This window comes from Enhydra lutris, unplaced genomic scaffold (genome assembly GCF_002288905.1).
Source record: "Enhydra lutris kenyoni isolate GAN:26980312 unplaced genomic scaffold, ASM228890v2 scaffoldscaffold10, whole genome shotgun sequence".
Lineage (NCBI taxonomy): Eukaryota > Metazoa > Chordata > Mammalia > Carnivora > Mustelidae > Enhydra > Enhydra lutris.
The window spans coordinates 9,960,749-9,973,515 of NW_019154094.1; the positions used below are offsets into that span (position 1 = coordinate 9,960,749).

The 12,767-nt window shown below is 60.6% G+C and overlaps 1 protein-coding gene across 2 annotated transcripts; it reads right to left on the reverse strand.

Annotated features, from left to right (window-relative positions):
- Positions 1–1,074: 1,074 nt before the first annotated feature.
- On the reverse strand, positions 1,075–7,100 carry LOC111144273 (dual specificity phosphatase 7). Of its 2 annotated transcripts, XM_022498505.1 has the most exons (3): positions 6,576–7,100; positions 4,710–5,144; positions 1,075–1,924 (listed from the first exon to the last, which is right to left on the reverse strand). In XM_022498505.1, the coding sequence occupies exons 1-3, from the start codon at positions 7,090–7,092 to the stop codon at positions 1,617–1,619; spliced, it is 1,260 nt and encodes a 419-aa protein (XP_022354213.1). In that variant the 5' UTR covers positions 7,093–7,100; the 3' UTR covers positions 1,075–1,616. The 2 variants fall into 2 exon arrangements, with proteins under 2 accessions (XP_022354213.1, XP_022354214.1); XM_022498506.1 differs by lacking the exon at positions 4,710–5,144.
- Positions 7,101–12,767: the final 5,667 nt, after the last annotated feature.

The following is a 12,767-nucleotide window of genomic DNA, read 5'->3' on the forward strand; positions in this document are numbered from 1 at the left end:
CAGCATGGAAGCTTTTTGTCAATTTCTCGACTGTGGCAAGATTTTAATCCGCTGCCTTAAAGAATCCCTGAAAACCGCCCCATGAGGTAAGACGCAGTGGGGCAGAGCTTCCTCGGCCTCGCTCTCGGGCCAAGTGCTGGCTCACTCAGGGACCCCGGCCTGACCACTCACCTTTCCCTGGGCCCCTGCGCAGTCCTGACACCTGGTGGGACTGAGGCTGGAGAAGGAACGAAACTGGAGGATAACGGAATCCGTGGCTTTGTTCTGTGGATCCTGGGGGGAGGGGGGTGGACAGAGCCCCACGCCCCTTTCTCTTGTCCATCCTTGCCCCTTCTGCCCCTGCCCTGGTATTTTCCTGGTACGAGTTTCCTGGTAGTAGAAGGCATGGGCAAGAGGAGTGCAGGGCCAGCTTCCATGGGACACGGGGGCTCCGAGTGGCAGCTGGACCGAAGCATCAGCCAGGGTAAGGGACAGAAACTAGGAGGTGGGGCTGGGCCTCGGCCACCCAGGCTCCCCCGCCCCCCGCCCGGCCTCCACTCTCAGTCACAAACAAACGGGGGGAGAGAGAGAGAGAGAGAAAGACAGAAGTAGTGGGTACATAAAGAAAGGGCCCGGGGCCCAGACCCTCCTACGGGCTGAGCCCAGAGGGCTAATGCTACTGCTTGGCATCCCCCAGAGCTCTGCCTCCAGTGGGCCCGCTGCAGGGCCTCCCATCTCCTGCCTCCGGGAGTCTGCCCAGTCTGCAGGGGCCGCTGGAGGGCCCAGAATGCAAAGGCCACCCGGTAGCCCACCCATTGTGACTTGCAGAGGTCATCATGGGCAAGTGCAGTGCCACGGGGGCTGGGCCAAGAGATGTGGACACGACTGGGGCGGGGGGGTGTTGACGCTAAGAGAGCAGCAAGCCAACCCTTCGAGAAGGGCCTGCTGCTGCAGAAATGGGAGGCTTCACACATGTGCAAAATGCATTTGGTCAAGATCAACACGGGGTTTGTCTTTTCCATTAAAAACAAAAACAAAAACAAAAATACAGTAATTGCTTTTTGAAATAGGAATAAAAACAAAACTGAAAACATGTCTCTCTCTCTCTCTCTCTCTCTCTCTCTCTCTCTCGCAGGATCAAGGAAGGGATGAAATACTGGTTTATACAATCCACTGTTGCGTAGCCTGAAAATAACACTTTTCATTAAAAAAGAAAAATCAAGAAGAGCTTGAACGCTTGCCGTGCTCCGGGGAGCTTGGATCACCTGCCAAAAGTAAAAAGTAAACTCAGGTCCGTGGATGGGTCTTTAAAAAACAGCCCAACTGGCTGGCCCATCTGCTGATGGAGTGTCCTGGGACAAGGATGAGGCCTCGCTGGCCTCCCGAGGCCATGTGTCCCAGAGCTCAGGGCCTCTCCAGAAAGTCCTGTGGAGGGAGGCCTCGCTTTGTGGTCCGCCCGCCCCGAGGCGGTGAGGGAAGCTCGGCTGCCCGCCCACCGGGGGCCTCCGGGCATTGGCCATGTCCGAGGCTGCCTGGGTTCTGGCTGGACGTAGCAGGAGTGGGCCACCCACCTCGCCCGAGGGGCTGGGGGGGGGTGGGTTGGGGAGGGGCCGGCCCCCGCCACCTGTGCCCCAGCCTCACGTGGACTCAAGGGTGTTGAGTGGGAACAGGTTGTGGTTGGTGGGTGTGGAGAAGTAGAGCTGCTCGCTGGGGGTGTGGTTGTCGCACGGGCTGCTCAGCCCCAGCGTCCGCTCGAAATCCAGCAGCTGCCCCATGAAGTTGAAGTTGGGCGAGATGTTGGACTTTTTCCTCTTGACGAAGTCGTAGGCGTCATTGAGCGACAGGTTCATCTTCTGCATCAGGTAAGCCACAGTGACCGTCACCGAGCGGCTGATCCCTGCCAAGCAGTGCACCAGGACACCACACTTCTTGGAGCGGGCCTCGTCTGCAACACACAGGCATGGGTCAGGAGGACACCTCCACCAGGGAGCCGGAGGTGGGGGGCTGGGGCACAGAGGGCAGCAGGGTCACTGGCTGGTGCTGCCCAACACTTGAGGGACCTGGTGAAGGCCCACATGGGTGGGACAGCCACTTGGGGTGGAGGTCAAGAGCATGACTGTGGAGAGGGCTCTGCCACCCGTCAGCTTCAAGTCACTGGACGTCCCTGTGCCTCAGTCTCCTCATCCATAAAATGGGCCCCCATGTTCCCAGTGCTCTTACAAGGACCTGAGCCAAGAGAGGGCTCTCCAAACCCTGGTGCCTGTGATGGCTACAGTCACGGTTTGTCCCACTGCTACAACAGCGGAGTGCCCAGCCTGCGCTGAGGGTGTCACCTGTGTCCTTTCAGGCCATCTGCACCTGAGATGGTCAGCAAATTCATTTTATAAATGAGGTTCGCAGGCACAAAGAGAGTGACAAGCCCAAGGCCACAAACAGGCTCCTCCTAACTCCTGGCACATACCACGGTCAGTCCTCGACTGGTGGCAGGGGCCAAGCTCACTCTTCTGGTGCGGCTCCCATGGGGATCCCCGGAAGGCCTCCTGGGAAACAGGCCTGAGGGGAGCTCTGGAGAGGGAATGGAGGGCCCCAGCCCTACACCCAGCTCTGCCCTGTCCCCTGCCCCTCAGCCTTACTCCTGAACAGCCAGGGATTGGGAGGAAGGCCACACCTGAGGTTTCGCCAGGGAGGCTCGCTTAGGTGAGCCCCCTCCCCCACCTCACTTACTAGACTTCCCCCAGAAGGCCCATGCACCAGTGACCTCTCCCACCACCAACAACCAGGTTCTGCCCACCCTCCCAGCTTCTCCCAGTGTCACTCTCAGTCTCCTCGGCCTGACACACAGTAGGAGCTCAATAAACACTAGCTAAGCCACTGAACAACTCAGTCCCGTAATCGCTCCTCCCCTAGGCTCTAGGGCCTCTATGCCACAGCTGTGTCAAGGATGGAGGTTAACAAGAGGCAGCTCTCTGGGGCCCTCCAGGTCCCTAGCTCTCTGATTCTGAGCCCACTGGGAGCCAGGCATACAGCTGGCACTCAATCAGTGCACTCCCACAAGATGATGCACAGGTTCTCAGGTTGTTCCGCCTCTGGTGCTCATTCCCTCTGCCCTGGCAGAGCTTCCCCTCCTCATCCCCGTGAGGGCACCCAGGGCTAAGCATGCAGTAGGCACTTAATCCAGATCCAGGAACTGCCTGGGGGCAAGAGTAGCTGGGGAAGAGAGAGAAGCTGCAACCTGGTGCAGAGTGGTACGGTCTGACCTTGAGACTTGGGGCTAATGGGGCAGTGGAGATGAGCCCCCCAATGGTGACACACCAGGATATGGGGAACGCCTGGCCCCCAAGCCCACTCCCGGGTGATCCAAAGTGAAACTGCTTCCACGGGCTTTATTTTTAGCCTTCTCAGGGTGTGGCTGAGCAGCGTGGGGCTTGGGGCTTGATCCAGTCCCAGCGAGTCCTTGGGGGGTGCTCAGGCCTCTATTCCTTCACTTGTCCCCCTCCCCCACTCCTACACCCTGTTCTGTCTCCCTCCCCAGATGCAAAAGGACCTTCAAGAAGGATAAAGGCACCCATGAGCCAGGCTCAACCCTGGGAGCCTGGGATCCCCCTTCTCTGCTCCCCTGTCTTGTTGGGGAGAAAGAGTGAACGCTCAGGCAGGACCCAGAGACCTCCTGGCCTTGTCCCTCCCTGGGCAGAGCTGGGAAGCTCCCAACAGCCCTGGTCGCAGCCCCTCCCCCAGGCCTCAGCTTCCTTCCTTCCTCCCAGCCAGGCACCTAGTTTTGGTTCCCAGTAAGCGGATGAGGCGGATGAGGCGGGGAAGCCTCCCACTTCCTGTTATTAAAGCTAGCCCGGCCCAGCTGACACCAAAACGCCCTCCACTGGACACAGCGGCCAGCGGGAGAGGACTGCCCAGGCCACCTCCTCTCTGCCACTGGAGGCTGGGAAGAAACACGGGGTCACCAGGCTCCGAGAGCCAAGGGTTTACATTCATGCTGATCTGGTAGCCCTTCCCCGCACCCCGGGTAAGAGCTGGGGCCAGGAAGATGACCTGCTAACAGCTTCCAGCTGGCCGCAGAGGAAGCAGGATGGGGAGGTCGAAGATAAGGCAGCTCATGGAGCTTGAGTCAGCCGGGGCCATCGGGGGCTGACGGTTCTAAGCGCAACAGCGGGACGTACTGCTCTGAGGGAGGCCTCCTGTACTCCCAGCAAGCCCCGCAGGCTGCCAGGAGCACCCAGGGCCCTCCCAAGTCACTCTGGCCCGCCACGCTCCAATAGCTGCCCATCTGGGGTCGGCCTTCGGCTCCAGCACCACCCTTTAGCCCCCTCAGGTACAAAATAAAGCCCAAAGAGGCACGGTGGCAGCCCCCTCCCGGAAAACACGTGTGCTGAGGCATGAGGACGAGCAGGCAAGACCTGTGGGAGGCCTGAGAGCTGTGATGCTTCAGCTGGCCGAGCCCAAAACAGCGGAGCCACAAAAACACAAACTGGACAGCAGGGTCCGTGGGTGGGGCGATGGGGGGGGCGTCCAGGACTCAGGGGACCACTTGGGTCCCAAGGGCCTCGGTGACTCACAGCAGGCATGGGTTCGGCCACGGGCACATGCCAGCACAAGCAGGGCACGCACAGGCTTCGACAGGCCCAGAGGTACCCAGCCAGGCGCCAGTGACACCCAAGTCCCATACACACCTCGACACAGCTGCCCACCCACCCCGCCCAGAGCGCAGCAGCACCTACCAATGAAGCTGATGGCCTCGGGGAAGAACTGGGAGAGGTTCTGGCTCCAGTGGTCCGAGATGGGGATCTGCTTGTAGGTGAACTCGCCACCATGCTCAAAGGCGTTGGGCAGGTTAGGCGTGACATTGAGGATATACTTGATGCCGTACTTGCCGAGCACGTCCAGGTTAGTGGAGTCCTTGGCGCAGCCAAGGTAGAGGTAGGGCAGGATCTGGACGGGGAAGGCTGGTTGGCTGGATGGCACAGGGCTACCGTCCGACTCCGTGGCACTGCTGGGCAGCTCTCGGTCGGACTCCCCGTCTGAGCAGTCAGAGCTGATCCGTAGGCCCCCCAGGCCCAGCACGGAGGTGGGTGGTGAGCCACTGGGTGAGGATGAGCTGTCCACGTTGGTCTCGCAGTGCTCTGAATACTCCGTCTGGAACTTGTTGAAACCACCTGTGGCCAGGGTAAGAGGGCCTGGGTGAGAGACTGCCCATGCCACCGGAATGCCCCCAGACCAGTGGGCTGCCCACATCAAGCACTTTAACACCGACAACAGCCAACGTGGGCCCTGCCAACTGGGTTACACGTGTACCTGCTCCTGTGTTCTCTACATCCAGCTTATGACCCCCGACAGAATGGGAAACTGAGGCCCCAGGAGGTGAAGTAACATGCCTGAGTGCCATATCCTGAACCATTAGGCTTCAGGGCCCCAGCTCATTTCTCTTCCACAGCACCCAGGCACACCTGGCACCCATGGGTGCTGAGTAACGGCTCAGTAGTAAAGAAGACAACCCCGTCTCCGGCCAGCACCTGTGGGTGTGCAAACCCCTCTTACAGAGGGGACTGCAGGGGCCAGAGCTATGTCTAGGTCAGTGAGAGGCACAGAGGTCCTGGGCCTCCTGCCTGGGAGTCCCGTCCCTGCCCCCCACCCCAACCACAGTCAGGGAGGACAGTGTGAAAGTACTGGCTGGCCCTTCCCTCCCGCAGTGGCAAGTTCATAAAAGTGGTCCCAATCCACCTCTCCCCAGCTTAGATCTCAAGGACCCCAGTTTTGGAAACACAGGAGGAGGGCTGCTGGGGCTTTACAGAGACAAGAAATGGGGAGCGCCTTGCAGCTAGGCATGGGCCCTGCGCCCGAGGGTGCCGCAGGCTTCCCCTCCCCTCCCTGCCTGCACGCCTGCTGCCAGCGAGAGGCCATTTTGGAATGTTAATTGGAAACACCGGCTGCAGCCACTCGCCCCCCAGCTGCCTCCCCCTTCCACAAGCTCTAGGGTAGTAGGCTGGGGACTTGGGGGTCCCAGACAGCCATGGCAGGGGACCCTGGTTACAGTTCTGCCCCAAGTGTCTCCAAGAGGCTGTGATCCCCAAGCAGTGAGCCCAAAGCCCAGATGCCCAAAGTTCCCCAACCCAAACGGTCCCTATACCATAGGGGCGGGGATAATGCTGCCAAAGGTTCCTATATCCTGACTCTGGTCTCCTAGGGACATGCATTCTAGACTGGAGCAGCAGGACCTGGTGTCCTGTCGCCTTTGGGGGTCCCAGGAGGCGGCCCCTTCCTCCTCTGAGGGGCTCAGCAGGAGACTAGGCGCTGCCATGGCCCCACAACAGGAGAGGGGGGAAAAAAAAAAAAGGAAAGCCCAGGTTGGCAAAAGTTTCTTCAGCCCACTCGAATTGTGTCGAGGACGGGGTGCAGAAGGGACCCTCGCGCCAGCCTAAACCCTCACCATGGGGGCCGAGCTCCCGTTAGAGGCAGATGCGAGCCGGGGGCGACGTGGCGCCGGCCGGGCAGGCGGAGCGCATGGAGAGAAAGCAGCCTCCGGCGGAGGCGTCAGGGAGCCGCGGGAGAGCCTGAATCCCGGACGGGGGTCTCAGTGCTGCCCTCACCTTGGAGGTAGTAGGCCTGGCAGCCGTCGTCGCGCAGCTTTTGCAGGAGCAGGCCAAGCACCGAGGCGGGAGCGCCGGTCTCTGGCTGCCACTCGGCCGTGGCCTCGTCGTAGAGCAGCACGGTGGCCGCCTTACAGCGCGTGGCGAAGCGCTCCTTATCGGCGTGGTTGGGGATGATGGAGCGGATGGGGAGGTTGCCCTTGCGCAGACGGCGCAGCATGAGGCCCGGAATGGCCAGGTTGATGGCCGTCTCGATGTGCGACGACTCGAAGAGCTCGTGCGGCCGGCAGTCGAGCAGCAGTAGGGACGCGCCGCCGCGCGCCTCCAGCTCCTCCTGCAGCCACTCGGCGCTCTTGCAGGGCATGGCCCCCGCACCCGTCGCCGCTCCCGCGCCGGTGCTAGCGCCGGACCCTGACCCCGCACCGGGCTCCGACCCCGCACCGGTGTCCCCAGCAGCCGACGCCCCCGAGGCCGACATGTGCGCCCGCGCTGGGGGGCCGCGGAGCTGGTTTTTCATGGGGAGCGCGGGCGGCCCGGGGCAGGGGCCGGGCAGCCCTGCCCTGGGACGGCGCCCCGGCCGCGCGGGCCCCAGCCGCGTCTCCGGGCGCCCGCCTCCCGCCGAGCTGCGCGCCCGCCGCCCCGGCCTCCCGGCCTCCGTCCCGCCCGGCCCTCCGCGCGCGCCGCGGCCTGACAGCCCCAATTAAACGGGCGCCCGCGCGGGCGCGCGGAGGCGCCCCCGGGGGGGGGGGGGCGGGGCCGCGGGGCCGGCGCCCGAGCTTAAAGGCGCCGCGCCTCCGCCGCCCCTCCCCACAGAGTACGCGAGCGCGCTCGCGGCCCCGTGCACCCTGAGACCTGCGCCCGCCCGGGCCCTCGCCCCACCTCAACCCGGACCTGGCTAGGACCCGCCTGGGGTGCCCGGCCAAGACCCTTCCTCTATGCCCGCGCTCTCAGCGCTTCCGAGTCCTACCGTGAAGGGCTGCCCTAGGGACGTCCTGCGCCTCGCATCCCCTCCCCACTTTTCCCTGAAGCAGAGCCTCCCCAGGGATAGGGCGGTGGGTGGGGGCGGTCACGCTGAGGCAACATCCCCCTCCTCCTGTCTGTCAACCCCATTCATTCATTTTCTCAACGAGTTCATTCAACAAATGGAAACTGAACGCCTACTACGTGCCAGGCACTGTACTTAGGATAAGGTCACCGTTTCAGGCGACCGACTGGTCCCTAGGATGGCCACAGGCTCCGAGACCTGAAAGGGGGTCCCACCCCAGCAGGCCTGATGGGGAATCAGCGAACAGGGGACTAGAGGACTAGGAGGACCCAGGGCCGCCCCACACTCCGCAGGCAGGAGCGGAAAAATCCTGGAAAGGGCCAGCCCCAAGAAGACAGAGCTAGCCCTTTAAGAAAGCTTTACAAGCTGGGAGGTGACAGGCTCGGAGTGAAGCGCCACGTGACTTTCTCTCGGAGGGGTGGGTGGGCGGGGAGCTCTCCTTTATCAACCTCTCTCCTCGCCAACCTCCTTCCCAGTGCGCCAACCAACTTTCGCGGTAGGCGGGAGCGCGTCGCGCAGATGGCCAATCGTGACTGAAGGAGACGGTTGGGAGGGAGGCGCGGCTCGTCACCCGTTCCACCCTGCGCGGGGAAGTGGGCGGGGTCTCCGCGAGCGCGGTGTGCCGGCTCGCAGGCGGGCGGGGCGGAGGAGGTGAATGGAACCGCAGGTAGCGCAGGAACAAAGCGGCTTGACTGGAGCGAAGCGCGTGCGCACGGAGTGCAGCTCTTTCCCTACGGAACCAGGGTCGTCTGCCCAGGAAGGGAGCTAACGGCCGGGCCCTGCGGTCCGCCCGGTCCGTTCCCAGCGGGCGGAGTGCCTCCACTTCCTCAGGGTTTCCATCTCCCACTCTGCCCCAGGCTGGTTAGCACACATCCACCTTGCCTGGACAGAGCCCAGCGGGCCCGTCACAAATCTATCCAGCGATGAGGGCACTTCTCTGAGGTCAGACCCTCGACTGGCAGTCGCGTGCTGGTTGTCAGGGACGGCGGCAGCACTGGAAAAGGAAGCCTAAGCAGACCCAGGAGGGGACCTGCTGGCTGATGAATCATTCCTCAGCGGGCTTGTTGAGGGCTGGCTGGAGCTTCGGGGACAGCAGTGCCTGGTGAATTGGTTACTGCTCTCACTAGTGGGAAATGGGAGCCTCCGCTGTGTCCCCGCAGTCCCTGTCTCCCTGGACAGAGGAGGGAGGCCGTTCCACCCCTCCCATTAGCTCGTGATGGCTCCCTTGTCTCCCCTTCAGGACTCCTCCAGGAGAACCTTACAGGCTGGAGGAGAGACCTGTGAGGATGTGAGGAAATGGAGAAACTTCCCGGGAGGTGGGTGCATCCTCCAGCACGGAGGAAGAGGCAGGGTTCAGATGCATCCAGGAGGAGGGAGGCACCTGAGGAGAAGGTGACAGTGAAGCAAAGGAGTGGAAGAGAACTAGCCTGGCTGTAGGAGCTGCCTGCGGGGGCCCTGGGCCCCCATCTCTCAGCTTGGAGGCATAGCCCAAAGCCTTGGTTCTTGGGTGGAAGCCCCGCCTCCAGTCTTGAACAGCTAGACACAAGGCATAAATGGATCATATCCGGGATGCCCTGGGTGCATATGCATGAGTGTGCACGTGCATGCAAGGGGGGACACAGAACCCTCTGACTTACAGAGCACAGCAGGAACTCACCCGTGGTCAGACAGCAGGAGGCCAGGACCACCTCTGCCCAGGACCTTGCCCTACAACGGTGAGTCTCCCTCCAGAATGCTGGGAGAGATACCTGGAAGAGGGAGCCCTGTGCCCTGAGCAAGGTCCTGGGATCAAAGACATTCCTCCTCTTCAGGAATGTGGCCTTTCCTGCCCTTCAGGGTTCAGGCCCTCCCCCATCTGCAGCCCCCAGGAGAGGTGCCCCACCTCCCCCCCTACCCCCTCATCAGGGTTTCCCTGAGGGGGCAGGGTGGGGACCCCCAGAATAGGTCCGGGTCCCTGGGGGTAAGCTGGAGGTGGAGTATGGGTGGGCTGTCTCAGGGCTGTCCCTTTCTCCCACACACCTTCAGGCCTTTGTACACCCTACCCCCATGGCCTGGACATTTTTTGGCTTCACCGTTTGCCAGCCTTCCAGAAGATCCCAGTTCGGTGTCACCCTCAGGGAGGCCTCCTCTGCTAGAATATACCCCTGCTCCATGCCCCTGGGACCCTTGCCCCCAATTTTGCACTGGAATTATCACTGTCGTTGTCCAGCAACCCCACCAGACTTTCTCCCTTTGGATACCCAATGGCATGTCTACCTCCCCAAGTCTCATCCCTTTTCCCCCAAGTGCTAGGCCTGAACCCATGAGGCGTGTTTGATGCTACCTTCCCTATCTGCTCATATCCAGCCCCAGAACCGAGCAGTGAAGGGCACTTCCAGCACGACAAGGCTTGGCTATGATAGTGGGATGTTTGATGTGAACTAAGCCAGATGTGAGCTGGTGTGCAGCCCCCCTGCCGTCCACCCCTCCCCCATCCACGTGGCTTGGTGACCCAGGAACTGTGTCGCCAAGAATAATTTAAGCATTGGGGCGCCTGGGTGGCTCTGTCAGTTTAGCTTCTGTCTTGGGCTCAGGTCAGAATCCCAGGGCTCTGCTCAGTGGGGAGCCTGCTCCTCCCTTTCCCTCTGCCCCTCCCCTCTGCTCATGGGTGCACAGTCTCTCTCTATCTTGCTCTCTCTCTCAAATAAAATATTTTTAAAAGTAAGAATAATTTAAGCATCTTGGAAGCAGACTTTCCTTTTCCTACCACTGTCCATGGATTTCTTAGAGATGGGCAAACATGTTTTGAACAGCACATGCCAGAGGGAGAGGAGGGGAGGAGAGTCTGTTCCTCCTATCCTTAGGAAACTAACACAAATTTCAGGTGAGCTCCTGCTGCTTGCAGGAGGGCAGTTTGCAACGGTGATCGATTTCACACCCTGCCATGAGAGCTGAGCAGGGGCTGGGGAGAGTTCCGGCGACTCCAGCCCATCTGTGTCTGAGACCCAGACTGGGGGTCACTATGCTTGTCCCAGAACCGTGGGACAGCTTCTTCCCCATCCCCCAGTGAGGTGCCTGCCTGGGTTGCCGTCAGAACAGGTCATGTCTAAACCAGGCCAGAAGTGAACTGTGAAAGGCCTGGCAACTCTCCTGCCCTGGGCAGAGCTCTGGCTGTGCACGCCTGAGCTTGTACATGCACATGCACTCAGGTAAAGACACACACAATACAGGCCCAAACACACAAACCTACCCTGTATCCACATATGCTCACAGGCAGAAATATGGGTGTGTGCAGAAATACACAACATGCATGTGCGCACACACTCTCCGTTAGCTACACACATACACAGACCCTGTAATGTCTGGACATTTTCCATTCTTGTTGGAGGGGTATCCACAGACCGGTCACAGAGGGCTTGTTACAGGCTATTGGCTATTGCTTAGATCTGTGTGGTGACACGTTCTAAATGGAACCAAATTCTGTCCCTCCCTTCCTTCCAGGAGGGAGCCACCAGACCCTAGGTGATGGCAGTGTGGCCCGGAGAAGCTATTGCCTGGGACAGCTCTCAGGTTGGGGAGCCACATGCCTATTCATCTTCCCCCCTACCCTGCCCAGGTGTGGGGCAGAGGGATAGGAGGGATAGAGCCCTGGGGAGCAGATAGGAAAGGGTCACACCCAAGAGAAGCAGAGACCAAGAGCTGGCAGGATGGAACTCTCCAAAGCTCCCTGGAGGAGATAAAGGGTAAGAAGTGAGGAGAACCAGGCCACTGTGGAGCCTCCCCACTGTTCGAGCTTATACATTTCCTGCCCTAGGCCAGGACGTGTGCAGGGAAGGGGATTGGGACCTCAAAGGGGAACTAGACCAGCATAATCCCTCCCTCTCCCAGCTTCCCACAACGGCAGAACGGGCCCTTAGCTAACCTCCCCATGTGTGTCCCCCACTGGGGCCAGCCTGAGAAGCCAGACTAGAGGACAAACCTATAGTACTCTGCCTTGCTTTGTCCTTGGCAGACATTACTAGTCAATCACAGCACTCCCGCTTGCTGAACCACCCTCTGGCCTCAAAACCATCCTAAGCAGGCATGACCAGCTGATTGATTGTGGTAGACAAGGGAGATAAAACCTATTTGCTAAAGCCTCAATTCATAGCCAGGCCAGCCATGGCCTCTCTGTCCCCAGCCCTGGCTCATGTCACCCTGGCCTCCTCCTGCCCCCTACTCTGTGCCCAGACATGGCACCCCTGCTTCCACACACTTCCTCGTTCTGTGCCCCCCTCCCTTCTGAAATCATCTGCAGCTTCTGAGGGGTCTTGACCCCAGGAAGTCTTCCCTGCCTGACCTCAGCAGAGTGTGCTCCTTCTCTGATCCTCCAGGTGTTGTCCCTGTTTTCTACCCTCTCCCCACTTAAGGGCAGTTGAGCCTGGAGGGGTCTGGGAGGGAGCCGATCTGGCCAGGGAGTGTGTTGTGTGACTTCACCTGTGTGAGCCCCTGTTATCACTGGAGTTCCCCAGGTCCTGGCTTCTCACCCAGAGTCCTGCCCCTCCCCCTCCACTCCCCCCGGCAAGGCCTTCCTCCTGGCCCAGCCCTCTCTCCTCCAAGCTCTCCTCAGCACGAGGGTCCCTGTAAGGGAGATGGGGGCCTCCTGGGATGCTCTCTGCTTAGGACAGATTAGAGACTGATTTCAAGCAGGCCCGGTTTCTGTCCCAGCACAAAGGTCACACCCTGTGCTGCCCTCCTCCTAAGTCCTACAGCGTTTTTTCACATCCTCAGCCCTGTGTTCCTTGGAGATTCCCCAGCGAGGAGACCAGAGCAGGCCTTGTCTGTTCTGCAGGTGGGGAAGCTGAGGTCCAGGAAGGGAAATGTCTTGCCCAAGGACCTGGCTCCAGGCCCAGCCAGTTACTCACCCATTGGGCCTGAGGTGAGTCATGGTGGCCCAGGTGATGGGAAGGAAACACATAAACACAGGCAAGTGGGAAGGGCTGTCTTGGAGGTGGGGGTGAGTACCTGCCTCGGGCTCCAGCTACAATCTCCCACACGCAGACCCCTGTGGGCTTAGTGGGCAGGTGCACACCTGACTATCTCAAATCACGTTCCCTTTTGGCTCCTCATCCAGCCTTTAATCAGCCCTGGAAAGGCTGTCAACGCATTTGACAGATGGGGACACTGAG

What these genes read in the sequence shown, in the direction of transcription:
- LOC111144273 (XM_022498505.1), bottom strand. Translation starts at nt 7,092, where the DNA reads ATGAAAAACCAGCTCCGCGGCCCCCCAGCGCGGGCGCACATGTCGGCC. An exon ending in CCAGGCCTACTACCTCCAAG is followed by an intron (nt 5,145 to 6,575) that starts GTGAGGGCAGCA and finishes CCCTGGCCACAG; the next exon opens with GTGGTTTCAACAAGTTCCAG. An exon ending in CGAGGCCATCAGCTTCATTG is followed by an intron (nt 1,925 to 4,709) that starts GTAGGTGCTGCT and finishes TGTGTGTTGCAG; the next exon opens with ACGAGGCCCGCTCCAAGAAG.